General features: G+C 39.8%; 1 protein-coding gene across 1 annotated transcript in view; it reads right to left on the bottom strand.

Moving 5' to 3' along the window:
* Window positions 1–20,268, bottom strand: part of C4H7orf72 (chromosome 4 C7orf72 homolog) — a 62,452-nt gene that overhangs the window by 39,563 nt on the left and 2,621 nt on the right. Inside the window, exons 2-3 of the mRNA XM_005678891.2 lie at window positions 15,500–15,597; window positions 1,628–1,704 (exon numbers count right to left, since the gene is read on the bottom strand). Of these exons, the coding sequence (XP_005678948.1) occupies window positions 1,628–1,704; window positions 15,500–15,597 (175 nt within the window). The remainder of the gene's footprint in view (window positions 1–1,627; window positions 1,705–15,499; window positions 15,598–20,268) is intronic.

The raw sequence follows: 20,268 nt of genomic DNA, 5'->3' as shown, positions 1-20,268 counted from the left end.
GGTCAGTTATATTCACATGATGTGAAGCAGTTCATCCCCTTCCTCCCTAAAGCCATCTCTGCATCTTCTTCCTCCTCTACCTGTTGCCTCCTCTTAAGTCTCTTTTGCGGGCTTCCTTCTCTCCTTTTCCTTGATGTACACATGCCAAGACTCAAGCTCTGCTCTTCTTTTGCTCATTCAATGCTGTGGCTTGACATCCCTGCCTATAAATCATGACAGTCAGACGTATTCCTCCAGCCCAGCCCTCTCCCCGCAGACTGCAGACACACAGACCCACTGCCCATTTGATATATCCACTAGGATGCCTAATGAGCAACTCTGATATTCAGCACATATAAAACTGACCTCTCTTCTTTCACTCCAAACCTTCTCTACCTGCCTTCACTGTGATAAGCAATGGCTTCAGTCCCTGTGGCTGCAGAGCCTAAAACCTTGGAATCATTCTCCATGCCTCTTTCTTTCAGACTCATACTCTCCAGCCTGGAAATTGTGTTAGCTTTGCTTTCAAAATGTATCCAGAGGCCAACAACTGTTAAAACTTCCTACTGACCTCCTCTTACCTGCTATTACCTCTGACCTAGATGACAGTGGAAGCCTTATGACTGGTTCGCCAGCTTTTTCTCTCACTCAATCCAGTCTGAATCCAACAGCCACCGTGACTGCTGATATACACACCCGATCTGGCCACTTCACTGCCGATGCCCTACTATTTACAGTTTCTTATCATGCCCCATGAGATCTGGGTCCTGGCACTTCCTGACTTCTTCCACTACCGCTCCCTTACTCTGCTGCAGACCCTGGCCTTTGTTCTTCCTTGATAGACACCTCAGTCACATGTCCGACACGGGGCTGTTACTCTGTAATCCCTTTGACTGGAAAACAGTCCCTTCAGACATCTGCACATCCCCTCATCTCCTCCAAGTTTCTGCTCAAATCTCACTGTGCAAAGAGGCCCACCCAGACCTCTCAGTTGTTCCAGAAGCCTATTACCCGACATGGGGCGCTTCTGACCTTTTCATGTTTTACTTTTTTCCTCATTTTTTCATTGACTTATTACCTTCTAAGATATGACCTGTCTACCTATTAGGCTTGTGGCTTAGTGTCTGTCGCCCTAACCTCTCAGTTATTCCAGAAGCCTATTACCCCACACAGGCACTCCTGATCTTATCATGTTTTACTTTTTCTCTCATTTTTCCATTGACTTATTACCTTCTAAGATATAATCTGTCCATCTATTAGGCTTGTGGTTTAGCGTCCATCTCCCTTTAGAGTGAGTACTCACTGGAGAATCTCACAGTCTGGGGCGTAGACACATAACAGATACTTCGTGTGATTCACTCCTTCTAACTCATCTGCTCTCCTTTTCTGTGATGCTGTATGCTTATCTCATCCTCTCTCTCTGACCATTTCCTTTCTGTTCTGGTTTTATTTTTCTATTAAATGTAGGTTTTTCTCCGTTCAACTGTTTATTTTAGCAATCAATGTGAGTAAGTAAAGAATTGTGTTTGAAGTTCTTTGAAGTCCTCGCAGGACCTTGGATATTGTGCACAGGAAGGAGATGTGTTATTAAAGAAAAAGTAAATGGAAATCTATTTTAAAATCAAACTCTATTGGGAAAAATGCTTACTTTTGTGTAGAGGACTTGTAAAATGAGTCTTTTGCACTGTATTTCTTGTTTGATTGTAAAACTGGTTCTCCATTATCCTAGAAGGGGTGAACAATGTTAAAAAGATAAGGTATAAATGAGAATTGTAACGTTTTCTATTCATCATTCTTTCTTTTCTCGTCTTTCTGCATTTTTCTTCTTTCAAAGCACCTCTTGGATCAACCAGATTTAATACTTTCCTACTGCCCTCTATTATCTTGAAAATTTACATTCTGTTTACACACACACACACACACACACACACACACACACATACACACACACATACATTCCTACTGATTACATTAAAATTTACAAATATATATTATTCTACTCATCTTTTTAATCTCTGATTTTTGGCTTAATCATTTTTTTAGTTTAAGATTGTAATTTATATAATTTATTCTAGACCTTTCTTATTTTCTAACATACACACAAAAGACTAATTTTTTTCTTCCTAGAACACTTTTAACACCTTTATATAAAATTATCAGTTTTATTTTCAAGTTTATGATTTAGGTTAAAACATTTTCTAATTTCTCCTGTGATTTCTTCTTTGACCCATGAATTATTTAGAGTTGTGGTGCTTCATTTTAAAACATTTGATGCTTTCCCAGACATCTTATTTATTTTTAACTCCGTGGTAGTTAGGGGCTTCCCAGATGGTGGTAGTGGTAAAGAACCCACCTACCAGTGCAGAAGATGCAAGATGTGGGCTAGATCCCTGGGTGGGGAATATCACATGAAGGAGAATATGGTAACACACTGTGTATTCTGGCCTGGAAAATCTCATGGACAGAGGCGCCTGATGGGCTGTGGTCCATAGGGTCACAAAGAGTCAGACACAACTGAAGTGACTTTAGTATGTGGTAGTTTGAGAACACATATAGTAAACTATAGTTACTGACTTGGAATTCTGAACCAAATTTGCAATCCTGGAATAATCCCCACTTAGTCCTAATGTCCTATCCTTTTTATATATCACCAATTGGTCTTCCCAGATGGTGCGAGTGGTAAGGGACCTGCCTGCCAATGCAGGAGACTGAGGGGATGCACGTTCAATCCCTGGGTTGGAAAGATGCCCTGGAGGAGGGCATGGCAACCCACTCTAGTATTCTTGCCTGGAGAATCCCAGGGCAGAGGAGCCTGGTGGGCTACAGTCATAGGGTCACAAAGAGGAGGACATGACTGGAGCAACCTAACACGCAAATTCAATTTAGTAAAATTTTGCTAAGAATATTTTTCATATGCCTGTTCATAGGCATATCAGACTAATTTTTGTTGTAGATCTTTTTCACATGTTGATGACAGGCTTCTTTTGTTCTCAGATATATTATTTGGGTCAGATGATATTCTTTCTTCCTTAAACATCCTTTTATTCATCAGTAAAACTATCTAACCCTGGAGTTTTTTCTGTGGAAAGTGTTTTAATAATCAATTAAACTATTTTAATAGACATAGGGCTACTCAGTTCAGCTCAGTTCAGTCACTCAGTTGTGTCTGACTCTTTCCAACCCCATGGACTGAGGCATGTCAGGCTTCTCTGTCCATCGTCAACTCCCAGAGCTTGCTCAAACTCATGTCCATTGAGTCAGTGATGCCATCCAACCATCTCATCCTCTGTCGTCCTGTTCTCCTCCCACCTTCAGTCTTTCCCAGCATCCTGTGTTTTCCCAGTGAGTCAGTTCTTCATATCAGGTGCCAAAATATTGAAGCTTCAGCTTCAACATCAGACCTTCCAATGAATATTCAGGACTGCTTTCCTTCAGCATTGACTGGTTTGATCTCCTTGCAGTCCAAGGGACTCTCAAGAGTCTTCTCCAACACCACAGTTCAAAAGCATCAATTCTTCAGTATTCAGCTTTCTTTACGGTTCAACTCTTACATTCATACAAGACTATCGGAAGAGCCATAGCTTTGACTAGACGGAACTTTGTTGGCAAAGTAATGTCTCTGCTTTTTAATACACTGTCTAGGTTGGTCATAGCTTTTCTTCAAAGGACCAAGTGTCTTTTAATTTCAAGCCTGCAGTCACCATCTGCAGTGATTTTGGAGCCCAAGAAAATACAGTCACTGTTTCCCCATCTATTTGTCATGAAGTGATGGGACTGGATACCATGATCTTAGGTTTTTGAATGCTGAGTTTTAAGCCAGCTTTTTCACTCTCCTCTTTCACTTTCATCAAGAGGCTCTTCAGTTCCTCTTCACTTTCTGCCATAAGGGTGGTGTCATCTGCATATCTGAGGTTATTGATATTTCTCCCAGCAATCTTGATTCCAGCTTGTGCTTCATCCAGCCCAGTATTATGCATAATGTACTCTGCATATAAATTAAATAAGCAGGAGTGTGACAGTATACAGCCTTGACATACTCTTTCTCCAATTAGCAACCAGTCCATTGTTCCATGTCCAGTTCTATCTGTTGCTTCCTGACCTACGTACAGATTTCTCAGGAGGCAGGTAAGGTGGTCTGGTATTCCCATATCTTTAAGAATTTTCCACAGGTTTTTTGTGATCCACACAGTGAATGTCTTTGGCGTAGTCAATAAAGCAGAAGTAGATGTTTTTCTGGAACCCTCTTGCTTTTTCTATGATCCAATGGATGTTGGCAATTTGATCTCTGGTTCCTCTGTCACTCAGACTTTATTATGTCAGTTTTGATAAGCTGTGTTTTCAAGGAATTTGCTGACATAAAGTTGTTTACCATATTCTTCATTAAAAGGTAAACTATATTGAGATCTTTAATGAACTAAATCTGATTAATGCATATGATTTGATATTACAGCTATATATATATATTTTTTTTCATGAAACTACCACAACAGACAAGATTCAGAGCATTTATATTTTGAAAAAGCATTTCTCATGCTTCTTTGTATCCATATATCCCTCTGTTCCCAGTCCAGGTCAACAAGTAATCTGCTTTTTGTCACTGTATGCTGCTCTGCATTTTTAGAGCTTTAGTTAAACAGAATCGGCTAATATATAATATTTTGTTTCTGGCTATTTTCATTCAGTATAATATTTTCAGTTTCATTCCTGTTGTCACACGTATTAGAATGATAGATCTTACTTGCTGAGTATTATTCTATTGTATGGCTATACTACAATGTGTTCATACTCTCACATGCACATGAACAATTTGTTTCCACTTTTTGTCAATAAGGAGTAAAGCTGCTCTGAGTATTTATGCTCAAGTCATTGTGTGGACATATATTCAAATTTGTCTTGTGTAAATATCTAAGAGTAGCATGTCTGGACACTTGATAGGTGTGTGTCTAACTTCTGAACAAAGTGTTCAAGTTTCTGCAGTATTTGTAACATTTCACATTCCCACCAGCAGGGTGTAAGGGTTCCAGTGTTCTGGATCCTTGTCAACAGTTGGCATTTTCAGTCTTTTAAATTTTAGCTATTGTGGAGACATACTGTATTTAAGTTGTATTTCACTAATGACTCAGCACATTGAGCACTTTTTAATGTGTCCATTAGCCATTCTTGTATTTTTTTGTGAGGTGTCTGTTCAGATCTTTTGATAATTTTTCATTTGGGGTGTTCATCTTGTTCCTGATTGATTTTAAGTGATCTTTATACATCTTAGATACAAATCCTTTCTTATTTATATGATTGTGAATATTTTCCCATTATATGGCTTGCTGATTCATTTTCTTAATAATGCACTTTGAAAATCTAAATATTTCAAAAATTTTATAATCAATTTTATATTAAGGCTTATTATATTATCTTTTTAAGATTATTTTTTTGTACAGGTTAATGGTATATCCAGCTGTTTCTGTAATACATTAAAAGACTTTCCTTTCTTCACTAAAATGCTTGGCACATTTGGTGGCTGTATTTCTGGACTCTTAGGTTCCATTAATCTGTATGTCTATCATTTGCCTATTGGTAAATGGCAACCCACTCCAGGACTCTTGCCTGGAAAATTCCATGGACAGAGGAGCCTGGTAGCTACAGTCCATGGGGTCACAAAGAGTCAGACATGATTGTGCAACTTCACTCACATTCACTCACTGATTGTTGTAGCTTTATAGTAAGACTTGAAATCAGGTGGAATAAATCCTCCAACTTGTTCTTTTTATTTAAAATAGTTTTAGCTATTTTAGGTTTCCATTGTATATTGATTTCCAAAAAGAAACAGCTCAGATGTTGACTGGAATTGCACTAAGACTAAAAATCAACTTAGAAAGGTCCAAAAAGAATTTAACACTGAGCCTTCCAATGCAGATGAGAGCAAGTTGCTCTATTTGGGTACTTTTTAATTTTTCTCAATACACTTTGTAGGTTTGCCACAGGGTTCCCAAATATTTGTAATTGCTGGTTAAAGTGTTCTTACTTGACTTTTTAAAAATGTACTGTGTCCTCATTTTCTCCTGACTTGTACGGATTCTAACAAGAAGCCTGCTGTCATTTTTATACGTGCGTCTTTGTATATTCATTTTTGCCTCTACCTGTTTAAGGATCTTCTCTTTTATCACTGTTTTTCAGCAATGTGATCGATGTGTATGGGTTTATCTATATTCAGCTTGGCATCTGCTGAATTTCTTGGGTCTGCAGATTTATAACTTCCATCCGTTAGGAATAATTTTGGCCATTATTTCCCCCAATAATTTTTCCTACCTTATTTTCTCCCTTGGGATTCCAACTACATGTACGTTAGGCTGCCTGAAATTGTCCCACAGTTGTCTGTGGATCTTCCCCCATATTTATTTTGGACAGTTTCTATTCCTATGTATTTCATTATTCTTTTATTTTGCAGGGTCTAATCTGCTTTTGGAACTGTTTATCTTTAATTTTAGACGCTGTATTTTTCTCTATAAATCCTTTTGAGTCTTGTTTGTATGGCCAATTTTCCACGTTGTCATGGTTGTGGTCTCCTCCACAGCCTGAATGTAGGGAACAAATTTGTAACATATTTCCGTTGTTTCTTTATGTCTGTCACTCCTGTGTCTGGTATTATTGATTTGTTTTTACCATGGTAATATTTTTCTTCAAATGAATCTTTTTATTGTGCATCTGTTTTGCACTTTAGTTTGTTGGTTGCTAGAAGTAGTTTTATACTTAGTATTAGACTCTATTTCGGTGCAAAGTTCAATAGTTGAAACCAGTTGGGTGCTTTTGAGGATTCCTTCTAAACTTCGTTCGTTAAAGTCCGGAGGAACCTTTAGAGGACTGACTTGACCTGACTAGAGGTGATATCCTCCTGAAGCATCTACTGATATCCCATGTACTCTGTGTCTTCCTTCTTTGTGGGGACATGAACCATCCTCTGACTGTCTGAGTGTCAGAGAATGATCATGAAGCTCTTCACAATAAGTCCTTGCCCAGCTTTGGTAACTCCCTCTTAAGGACGCGCAGATCTGCACTCAGAGACCTGTGCATTCTTTGCCCCACACCTAGGTCTCCAGAGCCCCTTCTATGTAGCTCCCCCCACCCTGATATCCTACTCCGCATATTTTGCTTGACTTAGTCACCTGAAACTCCAATTTCCTCGACTGCATAAGGATGCAAAACTTTGTATAATTTCCCTTCCTTGGGCTGTGGTTTGGAAACTGTCACTGTTTTGTCCATTTTGTGTCCACTTTGCTACCTATTTTCTAGCTTTCTGAGAAGATATATTCATTCAGCAAAGAGAGTTTTACTGGCATTTAGCAGGGAGAAACTAGGAAAGCTGTTAATGATCCTACAATGCACACAACATCCTGCACAACAAAGAATTATCCCGCTCTAAATGTCAGTGTGGGGCTTCCCTGGTAGCTCAGCAGTAAAGAATCTGCCAGCTGATTCAGGAGATGTGTGTTCGATCCCTGGGTCAGGAATATCCCCTGGAGAAGGAAATGGCAACCCACTCCAGTATTCTTGCCTGGGAAATTCCTTGGACAGAGGAGCCTGGTGGGCTACACAGTCCATGGGCCAAAAATGAGTCAGACACGACTTAGCCACTAAATACCACAAGTACCACCACCAAATGTCAACTGTGCCAAGGTTGAGAAACACTGGTTTGACATATTATACCCAATCTATTATTTAGCTCTTCTTCAGGGACTCTAATTATATATATATTGTTTCTTCTTTCATTCTGTCTGCCCTCTGATGGAGAATGAGAGGCTTGCGTAAGTTTCCTGATGGGAGAGACTGACTGAGGGGGAACCTGGGTCTTGTTCTGATGGACAGGGCCATGCTCAGTAAAACTTTAATCCAATTTTCTGTTGATAGGTGGGGCTACATTCCCTCCCTGTTGTTTGGCCTGAAGCCAAATCATGGCAGGAGTAATAATGATAATCCTGACTTCCTTCAAAAGGACTCATGCCCACGCTGCTGAGTTCAATGCCCGTGACCCTGCAGCAGGCCACCCTTGCCTCTGCCAGAGACTCCTGCACACTCACAGGCAACTCTTGCTCACTCTTTTGTGGGGACACTGCTCCTTTCTGCTGGCTCCCGGTGCGCACAAGGTTTTCTTTGTGCCCACCAAGAGTCTGTTTCCCTGGTCCTGTGGAAGTTCTGTAATCAAATCCCACTGGCCTCCAAAGTCAAATTCCCTGGGGATTTTCAGTCCCTTTGCCAAATTCCCAGGTTGGGAAATCTGTTGTGGGTCCTAGAACTTTCTTAGCAGGTTGAAAATTTCATCAGTACAATTGTTCTGCAGTTTGTGGTAGTCTGCTCAGCGGCTCTATGGTGGGGCTATTGGCGACCTCCTCCAATAGGGCTTCTGCCACATGATGTGTGTGCCAGGTCTGCAGCAGCCAGAGCCCCTGTCTCCAACAGCAGGCCACTGTTGACTGGTGCCTCTGCAGGAGACACTCGAACCTCAAAGGCAGGTCTGGCTCAGGCTCTGTGGGGTCTCTGGGTCCTAGTGCTCACAGGTTTTGTTTGAGCCCTCCAAGCATCTCTGCAGGGAATGGGGTTTGATTTTAAACATGATTTCACCCCTCCTACTGTCTTGCTGAGGCTTCTCCTTTGCTATTGGATGTGTGGTATCTTTTTTTGGTGGGATCCAACATTCTCCCGTCAATGGCTGTTCAGCAGAGAGCTGCAATTTTGGAGATCTCGTAGGAGAAGATGAGTGTACAACCTTCTACTCCACTGAATCCCTTAGAAAAAATGGAGTAGTCCTCATAGTCAACAAAAAAGTATGAAATGCAGTACTTGGTTGCAATCTCAAAAATGACAGAATGATTTCTGTTCATTTCCAAAGCAAGCCATTCAATATTACAGTAATCCAAGTCTATGCCCAAACCACTAAAGTCGAAGAAGCTGAAATTGAACAGTTCTATGGTGACCTAAAGATCTTCTAGAACTAACACCAAAAAAGGATGGCCTTTTCATCATAGGAGTCTGGAATGCAAAAGTAGGAAGTCAAGAAATACCTGGAGTAACAGGCAAGTCTGGCCTTGCAGTATAAAATGAAGCAGGGCAAAGGCTAACAGAGCTTTGCCAAGAAAATGGACTGGTCATAGCAAAACCCTCTTCCTACAACACAAGAGATGACTCCACACATGGACAGCACCAAATGGTCAATACTGAAATCAGATTGATTACATTCTTTACAGCCAAAGATGGAGAAGCTCTATACAGTCAGCAAAAACAAGACCAGGAGCTGACTGCACACAGATCATGAACTCTTTATTGCAAAATTCAGACTCAAATTGAAGAAAGTAGGGAAAACCACCAGACCATTCAGGTATGCCCTAAATCAAATTCCTTATGATCATGCAGTGGAAGTGAGAAATAGATTTAAGGCATTAGATTTTATAGACAGAGTACCTAAAGAACTATGGACAGAAGTTCATGACACTGTGGAGGAGACAGTGATTAAGACCATCCCCAAGAAAAAGAAATGCAAAAAGGAAAAATGGTTGTCAGAGGAGGCATTACAAATAGCTGAGAAAGGAAGAGAAGCTAAAGGCAAAGGAGAAAAGGAAAGATATACCCATCTGAACGCAGAATTCCAAAGAATAGCAAGGAGAGATAAGAAAGCCTTCCTCAGTGATCAGTGCAAAGAAAAGGAGGAAAACAACAGAATGGGAAGGACTAGAGATCTCTTGAAGAAAATCAGAGATACCAAGGGAGCATTTCATGCAAAGATGGGCTCAATAAAGTACAGAAACGGTGTGGACCTAACAGGAGCAGAAGATATCAAGAGGTGGCAAGAATACAAAGAAAACTATACAAAAAAATCTTAATGACCCAGATAGCTATGATGGTGTGATCACTCACCTAGAGCCAGACATCCTGGAATGTGAAGTCAAGTGGGCCTTAGGAAGTATCACTAAAAACAAAGGTAGTGGAGGTGATGGAATTCCAGTTGAGCTATTTCAAATCCTAAAAGATGATGCTGTGAAAGTGCTGCACTCAATATGCCTGCAAATTTGGGGAACTCAGCAGTGGCCACAGGACTGAATATGGTCCGTTTTCATTCTAATCCCAAAGAAAGGCAATGCCAAAGAATGCTCAAGCTACCACACAATTGCACTCATTTCACACACTAGAAAAGTAATGCTCAGAATTCTCCAAGTGAGGCTTCAACAGTATGTGAACCGAGAACTTCCAGATGTTCCAGCTGGGTTTAGATAAGGCAAAGGAATCAGAGATCAAATTGCCAACATCCATTGGATCACAGAAAGTTTCAGAAAGAGAGTTCCAGAAAAACATCTACTTCTGATTTACACCAAAGCCTTTGACTGTGTGGATCACAACAAACTGTGGGAAATTCTTCAAGAGATGGGAATACCAGACCACATAATCTGCCTCCTGAGAAATCTGTATGCAGGTCAAGAAGCAACAGTTAGAACCAGACATGGAACAACAGACTGGTTCCAAATTGGGAAAGGAGTACGTCAAGGCTGTATATTGTCACCCTGCTTATTTAACTTATATGCAGAGTACATTATATGAAATGCCAGCCTGGAGAAGTACAAGCTGTCATACCAATCATCTCAGATATGCAGATGATACCACAGAAAGCAAAAAGCAGAAAGCAAAGAGGAACTAAAGAGCCTCTTGATGAAAGTGAGAGTGAAAAAACTGGCTTAAAACTCAACAATCAAAAAACTAAGATCATGGCATCCAGGCCTATCACTTCATGGCAAATAGATGGGGAAACAATGGAAATAGTGACAGGCTTTATTTCCTTGGGTTCCAAAATCACTATGGATGGTGACTGCAGCCATGAATGTAAAAGACTCTTGCTCCTTGGAAGAAAAGCTATGACAAATCTAGACAGCATATTAAAAAGCAGAGACATTACTCTGGCGACAAAGGTCCATCTAGTCAAAGCTATGGTTTTTCTAGTAATCATGTATGGATGTGAGAGTTGGATTATAAAGAAAGCTGAGTGCTGAAGAATTGATGCTTTTGAACTGTGGTGTTGGAAAAGACTCTTGAGAGTTCCTTGGATTGCAAGGAGATCAAACCAGTCAGTCCTGAATATTCATTGGAAGGTCTCATGCTGAAGCTGAAGCTCCAACACATTGGCCACCTGATGCGAATAACTGTCTCACTGAAAAAGACCCTAATGCTGGGAAAGATCAAAGGCAGGAGAAGGGGACAACAGAGGATGAGATGGTTTGATGGCATCACTGACTTGATGGGCATGAGTTTGAGCAAATCTGCGAGTTGGTGATGGACAGGGAAGCCTGACTTACTGTAGTCCTTGGGGTTGCAAAGAGATGGACACGACTGAGTGACTGAACCGAACTGTTTCTTCTTTGCAGATCTTCCTTTTCAACCATTTTCCCTTAGCTTTTTTCAACTAATTCTTTATCGTCTTTTTATTCTCTTGGATGATTTTCATTAAATTTTTAATTGCCTTTTTCTTGGGTTTCATGTACTGAAGTCATAATTTCTGAATGAATCTTTATTTCACCTAAAATTTTATTTTCAATTATTCTTTGAATTTCTGTATGAAATTTCTGCACTTTTTCACAACCCCAAATGGTTGTTTGAAAATATATAACAAACTTCAGAGTGTATTACAATGCTCTTCGGTTTTATAGTTGATTTGGGAAGTAATTGTCTTTACTGAAGTATTCTAATTCTTGTTTTCTGTTTTATTACAGTTTAATTCAATCTGTGAATTTTATGTGGTTTATAAAATTTAAAGTTCAATTGTGCCCTCTTTTGTCAGTGTTCAGTTCAGTTCAGCTGCTCAGTCATGTCAGACTCTTTGCGACCCCATGAATCGCAGCACGCCAGGCCTCCCTGTCCATCACCAACTCCCGGAGTTCACTCAAACTCACGTCCATCGAGTCAGTGATGCCATCCAGCCATCTCATCCTCTGTCGTCCCCTTCTCCTCCTGCTCCCAATCCCTCCCAGCTTCAGAGTCTTTTCCAATGAGTCAACTTTTTGCATGAGGTGGCCAAAGTATTGGAGTTTCAGCTTTAGCATCATTCCTTCCAAAATAAAATCCCAGGGCTGATCTCCTTCAGAATGGACTGGTTGGATCTCCTTGCAGTCCAAGGGACTCTCAAGAGTCTTCTCCAACACCACAGTTCAAAAGCATCAATTCTTTGGCGCTCAGCTTCCTTCACAGTCCAACTCTCACATCCATACATGACCACAGGAAAAACCATAGCATTAGCCAAGTACAATTTCTTTCTTATACCTATGAGACTAGCAAATGTTCAGTTAGATTAGTTTCCCCTTTCCAAGCAGCAAATTCCTATCAGGCCAAAGTGACCCTAAGTGCTGGCTTACATTTTAAAGGTTCTAACCTTTCATTGGTTCAGTAATTTCTCTCCATTTTATTAGCTTTTTTATATCAAAAAATTAAATATTAATCTAGTCATTTCCACTGGAAATATTGTCCCATGTTACTTAGTTAGCTTCCATTACTGGTAGGAAAATATCAAAATTTATCTTGACATAAAACTCTATGCTTAAGTTTAAATAAGTATGCTTTATTAGTTTGTGCATGACAAGAACTTCAGAATTCTAATTCTAAAATAGATAGCTAGGTAATGCATATAGCCTTGTCATAAATTTATAGCCTTAGATGGGTAAAAAAAAGCATCAGCGCCTTCAATAATAATGTCCCCTTTCGAAGCTCTCACAGGATTATCAGAAGGAGCAATGGATTCTTTGAAGAGTCTGGAGATGGAATAAGCAAAATTAACAAATACAAATTCTCCTTTTGGAGAAATCAAATGGAGAAATCAAATTCTCCATTTCATCTGAATTTAGAATAGTTCAAAACAGGGAAAACCTCCCCAATTTTAATGCCATGATTTTCTTATAGAAAAAAATGCAGACAAGAATAGACATGAAGTCCTGACATGGGTGGATGGTATCTTGAGTAAAGGAGACACAGGTGACATATATTTTGAGCAACCTTTTTATTCCATGGCCATACACCCTAGTGCACCTGATGACCTGTGGGAGGTACGTTCCATTCCTCTTGGTGGTAGAATTAGAAAAGACAAAGGGAGAGGTGGGAAAAGGAGAAGTCAGCTTGAGAAGCTACAGATAAATTTAGGCAGATCAACTTTAGGAAGGAATAAATACAAGAGTTACAAAAATGGAAATAGATTCCTTGAAGATATCCATAACTTTACTGCTAATAGACATGTTTTTTTGGGGGGGGGTGGTGATGAAAATGTTCAAAAATTAGATTGTGGTAATCTATTTCTGCTTTATTGACTATGCCAAAGCCTTTGACTGTGTGGATCACAATAAACTGTGGAAAATTTTGAAAGAGATGAGAATACCAGACCACCTGACCTGCCTCTTGAGAATCGTACATGCAGGTCAGGAAGCAACAATTAGAACTGGACATGGAACAACCGACTGGTTCCAAATAGGAAAAGGAGTATGTCAAGGCTGTATATTGTCACCCTGCTTATTTACCTTATATGCAGAGTACATCATGAGAAATGCTGGGCTGGAAGAAGCACAAGCTGGAATCAAGATTGCCAGGAGAAATATCAATAACCTCAGATATCCAGATGACACCACCCTTATGGCAGAAAGTGAAGAGGAACTAAAAAGCCTCTTGATGAAAGTGAAAGAGGAGAATGAAAAAGTTGGCTTAAAGCTCAACATTGGGAAAACGAAGATCATGGCATCCGGTCCCATCACTTCATGGGAAATAGATGGGGAAACAGTGGAAACAGTGTCAGACTTTATTTTTGGGGGTTCCCAAATCACTGCAGATGGTGATTGCAGCCATGAAATTAAAAGACGCTTACTCCTTGGAAGGAAAGTTATGACCAACCTAGATAGCATATTCAAAAGCAGAGACATTACTTTGCCAACAAAGTTCCATCTAGTCAAGGCTATGGTTTTTCCAGTGGTCATGTATGGATGTGAGAGTTGGACTGTGAAGAAAGCTGAGTGCTAAAGAATTGATGCTTTTGAACTGTGGTGTTGGAGAAGACTCTTGAGAGTCCCTTGGACTGCAAGGAGATCCAACCAGTCCATTCTGAAGGAGATCAGCCCTGGGATTTTATTTTGGAAGGAATGATGCTAAAGCTGAAACTCCAATACTTTGGCCACCTCATGCAAAGAGTTGACTCATTGGAAAAGACTCTGAAGCTGGGAGGGATTGGGAGCAGGAGGAGAAGGGGACGACAGAGGATGAGATGGCTGGATGGCATCACTGACTCGATGGACGTGAGTTTGAGTGAACTCCGGGAGTTGGTGATGGACAGGGAGGCCTGGCGTGCTGCGATTCATGAGGTCGCAAAGAGTCGGACACGACTGAGTGACTGAAGTGAACTGAATGGTTGTACAATTCACTGGATAGCCAAACAAAAACCCCACTCAATTGAATACTTCAAATCGGCAAGTTTTATGTTTTGTAAAATAAACCTCAGTAAAGTCACTTAAAAAAAGAAACATGTCATATCTATGTATCTCTGGAGGAGTCTCCAAGTACTTTGAGTCTATTAACGCCACATAGGAAGATTCAGAAATATATCCAGTTTTAAAGTTTGACTTTATCTTTGTGGTCAAGTCAGTTGCTTTACATCACTGGGTTTCAGCTTTCTCAAATAATATGATAAACACATTGTCTTGTCTAGAAGCAGGAACTGAAACACATTTCTTTTTCAATTAATACATGGTAGGAGTATTCCAGGTGAAGTGCAGAATACAACAAGGAAAGGACACTAATGGTAATGTGGTTTCAGCTGAAGTCTAGCTTTATTCTTTCTTCAAGGAAGTCAGTCACTGGCAAGTCTGAGTCCAGCTGGCGGCCGTCAGACACTTAATGTCCACTGCCCGCTGCTACTAGGGTGGGTGCGCTTGCCAGCAGAGGGGGCCTGGGTTGAACATACCATCATCCACTACTCACTCCTCTTCCATAGTGTTGCTGTAGGGATGCACAGACAATGAGACTATACAATGACTGTGAACTTTTGCACAGGGCCTGATAGATAAGGAAGGAGTACTTTATAAATGGTAGCTATTAAAAAACAAAACAACTTATATGCTAGTTGACTAACAATGCTGTGATAGTTTCAGGTATATAGAAGGTGATTCCATTATACATGTACCATTCTTCTTCTAATTCTTTTCCCATTTAAGTTATTACAAAATATTGAGCAGAGTTCCCTGTGTATACAATAGGTCCTTATTGGTTATCCATTTTAAATATGACAGCATGTGCACCCTTACCCTCTAGCAACCATGTATTTGTTAGTTCCTTAAGTCTGTGAGTTTGTTTCTGCTTTGTAAATAAGTTCATTTGTATCATTTTAAGTGCTATCAACAATATTTCTCTTTCTCTCTTACTTCGCTCAGTATGATAGTTATTTGCTTACAGGACATAAAATACCAAATACACAATGAAATAAATTGATTACAAATATTATATAACCCATCTAGTAAGAAATTCTTACTGTACATGTTGCTTCCTCATCAAATGTATATGGGTAATTTACTGAGTGTTCTCCATGATGCGGTTGGGAAGGAGTAACTTTCAGTGGGCTCGTCCAACCTGAAAACAAAAATGTATGTGGTTTGGGTACATATATATGAAATATATACAAAGAAAATGCAATAGAAACTTATTTTTCCACCAGAACTGTTTTCTACTAGAAAGCTGAACTTAGGTGGTGTTTATTTTTCAATGGGTTATCTACAAACTTTTCTCACTGAGAACAGACCAGCTCTGAAATTTGTATTTTTGGATGATTATAATAGTGTACAATTATCTGATACTTATTATTGTAAGAGATCTCTTGGGTACTATTAGTCTGTATATGTGCATGTAGACATGCTGGAGATGGTGGTGACACAAAGAAGTTTACTATGTAGATAATTCAACCTCATGATAAGAGACTAGCAAATATAAAAGCTGCCTCCAACAAATATTTACTGCCCCATAAATGAAAGAGGATGAATATTTAAAGATGGAAAACAGGGTTCCTGGTTTTTAGGTGCTCATGAACGAATGGAAAAACAGACATGTCAAGTAGGTGATGTAGTATAATGTGCTAACTCTAATGATAGTTGAGCTCTGAGTGCTGAGGGAGTGCAGAGGAGGGACATCTAATCCAGCCAGATTGCAGGAAGTTAGGAACATCTTTCTGACACAAAGACCTGACTTCATTTGACAACTGATTACAACTCAGTTAACAATGGAAGTGGCGGAAGTAGAGTCATTCCAGACAGAGGAACAGTATGTGCGATGGCAGGCTAGACCTGCTGAACAATATCAAAACTCTTATGATAAATGACTGAAGGTTGGGTATAGCTACATGTTGAAATGGCAGCCAGTGAATGGTAGAAGATAAACGAAAGAGGTCAGCCAAAGTTAGGACATGAAAGTCTTGGACTTAACCTTCAGAGAGATGGCCATTGGAAAGTCCTTAATCAGAGAGATTGATAACTTTGCAAATTACTCTGGTTTGGACAGGAGACTAGCATAGGTGTAGATAATGGTTGTACCACAGAGATCCTTTTCCTACTGCATGGGGGCTTCTAATTTGGTCCTCTACTTTTTAGCTTGGGGCTTCCCTGGGAGTTCAGCTGGTAAAGAATCCACCTACAATGCAGGAGACCCTGGTTCAATTCCTGGGTCAGGAAGATCCCCTGCAGAAGAGACAGGCTACCCACTCCAGTATTCTTGGCCTTCCCTGGTGGCTCAGCTGGTAAAGAATTTACCTGCAATGCAGGAGACCTGGGTTCAATCCCTGGGTTGGGAAGATCCCCTGGAGAACAGAATGATTACCCCTTTAGTATTCTGGCCTGGAGAATTCCAAGGACTGTACAGTACATGGGGTTGCAGTCAGAAACGACTGAGCAACTTTCACTTTTAACTTTTCAACTGTTTACCTTTGCCCCATAAATTAATCTAACTTGGCAGACGATGAAACTAAAATGTTAAAATGTGGGGCTAGATGGACAGTACATAGATGTTTAAACATAGTTAGAGGGGTTTGGGATAACACAGGAGTACCATGGTTACCATGGATACCAATCTGGTGGAGCTCTATAAGAGAGGGCTGCAATTTTTAGGGCTTAATAACATATATACTTACTGGCTAAGATGCCAGTGTGACCTCATGAATTATTTGACCCCCTCTGAGTCTTATTTTCCTCACCTTTAATGACTGCTGTCACAGTTGTAAAAACTAGAACTGTATTTAAAGGAACTGGCAAATTGGCATGAAGCTCACATCTTTATTAATTATCAATTAGGAACTGTAACATTATTAGTACCTATAAAAGTAATGCCATTTTCATAATGATGATGATGATTCAGTCAGTCTTTAACCAAGGAACTCAGGACAGAATCTGAAAAGAGAAGTGGCAATGGAGGGCCGGAGAATTGGGACCCTCTGTGGATCCTGAAGGGAAGTCAGAGAGTAGCATGTGAGAAGGCCTTTAACAGCACTGCTGACCGTGAAGGTGGAGCCGGCCATGTGAGAGGGTTCCAGGAGCACAGTGTGTCCCCTGGACATCAAAGAGCAAGGAAACGGGTGCCTCAGATGTCAGGGACTGAATTCTGCACAACTGGAATGAACCCCAAAGCAGATTTCCCCCAGACTCTCTAGACATAAACAAAGAGTACACCTTGATTGTGGCATCGTTGGATCTCAAAGAACCGAGTGGCTTCTGACCCACAAACTTGTGAGTAATAAATGTGTTCCATTTAAAGCTGCTAAGTCTGTGGCAGTTTGTTACAGTGGCAAGAGAAATTAATACAGAGGCAGAGGCAAGAGGCCAAGAGGCAATGCTGATTTCCACAATCATTTCAGTTTTGAGAATGATAATTCTATGACTCAGCGGGCCAAAGAAAATCCTCCAGAAGATTCTCATGCCAACAGCAGACATGTGGCACTTTTTGGTATCCTCTGATTTGAAGTCATTTTTACCAGATGCTTAGAAAAAAAACAAAAGAAAATAGAAAAATAAGAAAACTAAAATTTTGATTTTAAGCCAGAGTAGAAGTAAACAGTGGAGAAGGAAACGGCAACCCACTCCAGTGTTCTTGCCTGGAGAATCCCAGGGACGGGGGAGCCTGGTGGGCTGCCGTCTATGGGACTGCACAGAGTTGGACACGACTGAAGCGACTTAGCAGCAGCAGCAGCAGAAGTAAACAGGGCAATGAATTACGGCTACACTGTATTAATACCTCAGGGGCATCGCGCTTGCATCTAAGTGTGATGATGCCCTTTCTTTCACTGTTTCAGGATCTACTGCTGCACAACAAACACCTCCAAACCTGGTCATGTAAACAAGCATTCATCATCTCCTGGGATTCTGAAGCTCTCTATGTGATATGGCATAGCTCCAACAGCTGGAAAGCTCCAAAATGACCTCACTCACATGGCTGGCGGGTTGGTGTTGACTATTAGCTATGAGCTAGGCTGGGCCTGAAGACCAGTGCCTGTTCTTTTTTTCCTATGGATCTAGATTGGGTCTCTCACAAAATAGTGACTGAAACTTCAGGGGAAGAATCCCAAAAGGACCAATCTCAACGTGCAAGTACTTACCAAGCTTTCACTTGCATCACACTCGCTAATATCTTATTGGTGAAAGCCACTCATGTGTCCAAGTCCAGAGTCAAGGTGAGAAGGAAACAGACCTCATTTCATGGTAAGAGAGGCAGCAAGCACACATCAGAAGAGGGTGAGTTGCCAAAAGAACTTTTGGGAACAGCTATTACACTCTCCTTCAAAACCCACAGTCTCACTTCACCACTTTCATACCAAATACATATCTAAGTCTTTTGTCAAGGAAAGCACTACAGTATTTCCTCATTTATTAGATATTTAACATGTTCAAAATTGTGATTTTTTTTTTCATTGAATGGGTTTTCTGTGTAACCCAAAATTATGAGTCTGGAAGAGTTTATCATGAACACTATTCTCCTATAGGCTTTATTTTTATTATAAAGTATTTCTATAATATGCTGCCTTTAAGGAAACCAAAACATTACAAGAAAGATTTGAGGGCTATTCTATGTATTTTTAAAATTCATGTGTTATCTCTCCTCTAATGGTTATACTAGGTCTTTAAAATATATATATATATACACATATAATACCCTTTGTAAGTTATTTTCCGTAAATTTTCTCTCTCAATATAGCAAAAGGTAGGTGAATTTCAAATATAGCAAAAGGCAGGTGAATTTCAAAGAACCAAATTTAGGTTTTTTTTTTTTTTACTATTTTTCTATTCTCTATTTTATTTCTATAAACCAAACATTTGACCTTCAAACTATATGATGCAAATATTGACAGACTTGAAGGGAGAAACAGCTGTACAATAATAGCTGAAGACTTTAGAACTCTAATTTCAATAACGAATAGAACAGCCAAACAAAGATCAGTAAGGAAATAGAGGATTTGAACAATAATTTGATCCAACAGACATATACAGAACACTCTAACCAACAGAACACCCAAGCAGAATACACATTTTGCTCAGGTGCATGTGGAACATTCTCTAGTCTATACTGTAGGTGACAAAGCAAGTCTTGGTAAATTTAAAGGGACCAAAAGCATGCAAACTATACTTTCTGATCACAACCAGAAAACAATAAAATGAAATAAAATTAAAAATTGATACATGAAAATTAAACACCACACCCCTAAAAAAACCAATGGGTCAAAGAAGAAATAACATGGGAAATTAAAAATTATCTTAAGACATATGAAAACAAAAATACAATGGAAGTTATGGGATTCAACAAAAGTAATGCTAAGAGGAAAACTTATAGGTATATAAACATTTATATTAAAAAAGAAACAGATCTCAAATCAACTACTTCCACTTACACCTTAAAAAAACTATCAAAAGAAGAAACTAAACCCAAAGCCAGATGAAAACAAAATAATAAAGATTAAGTCAGAGATAGAATAGAGAATAGAAAAATAATAGGGAAAATCAATGAAAGCAAGAGTTGATTCTTAAAAAAAATCAACAAAATTGATAAGCATTTAGCTGGGCTGACTCAGAGAAAAAGAAAGAAGACTTAGATAACTAAAATTACAAATGAAAGACGGGAACATCAGACAGCTGATGTTTGTTGGAGGAGGTCATTGAGAGGCTGTGCCCACCCACTGGCCCATGAGCTGAACTCAGGCAATCCAAGGCTCCTAGTCCCCTCCCCTGTCCATAGAATGTATGCTCTGCCCACTGTTTGCACAGTTGGAGC

Source organism: Capra hircus, chromosome 4, assembly GCF_001704415.2.
Source record: "Capra hircus breed San Clemente chromosome 4, ASM170441v1, whole genome shotgun sequence".
NCBI lineage: Eukaryota > Metazoa > Chordata > Mammalia > Artiodactyla > Bovidae > Capra > Capra hircus.
This window is presented reverse-complemented; position numbering and strand designations above follow the sequence as displayed.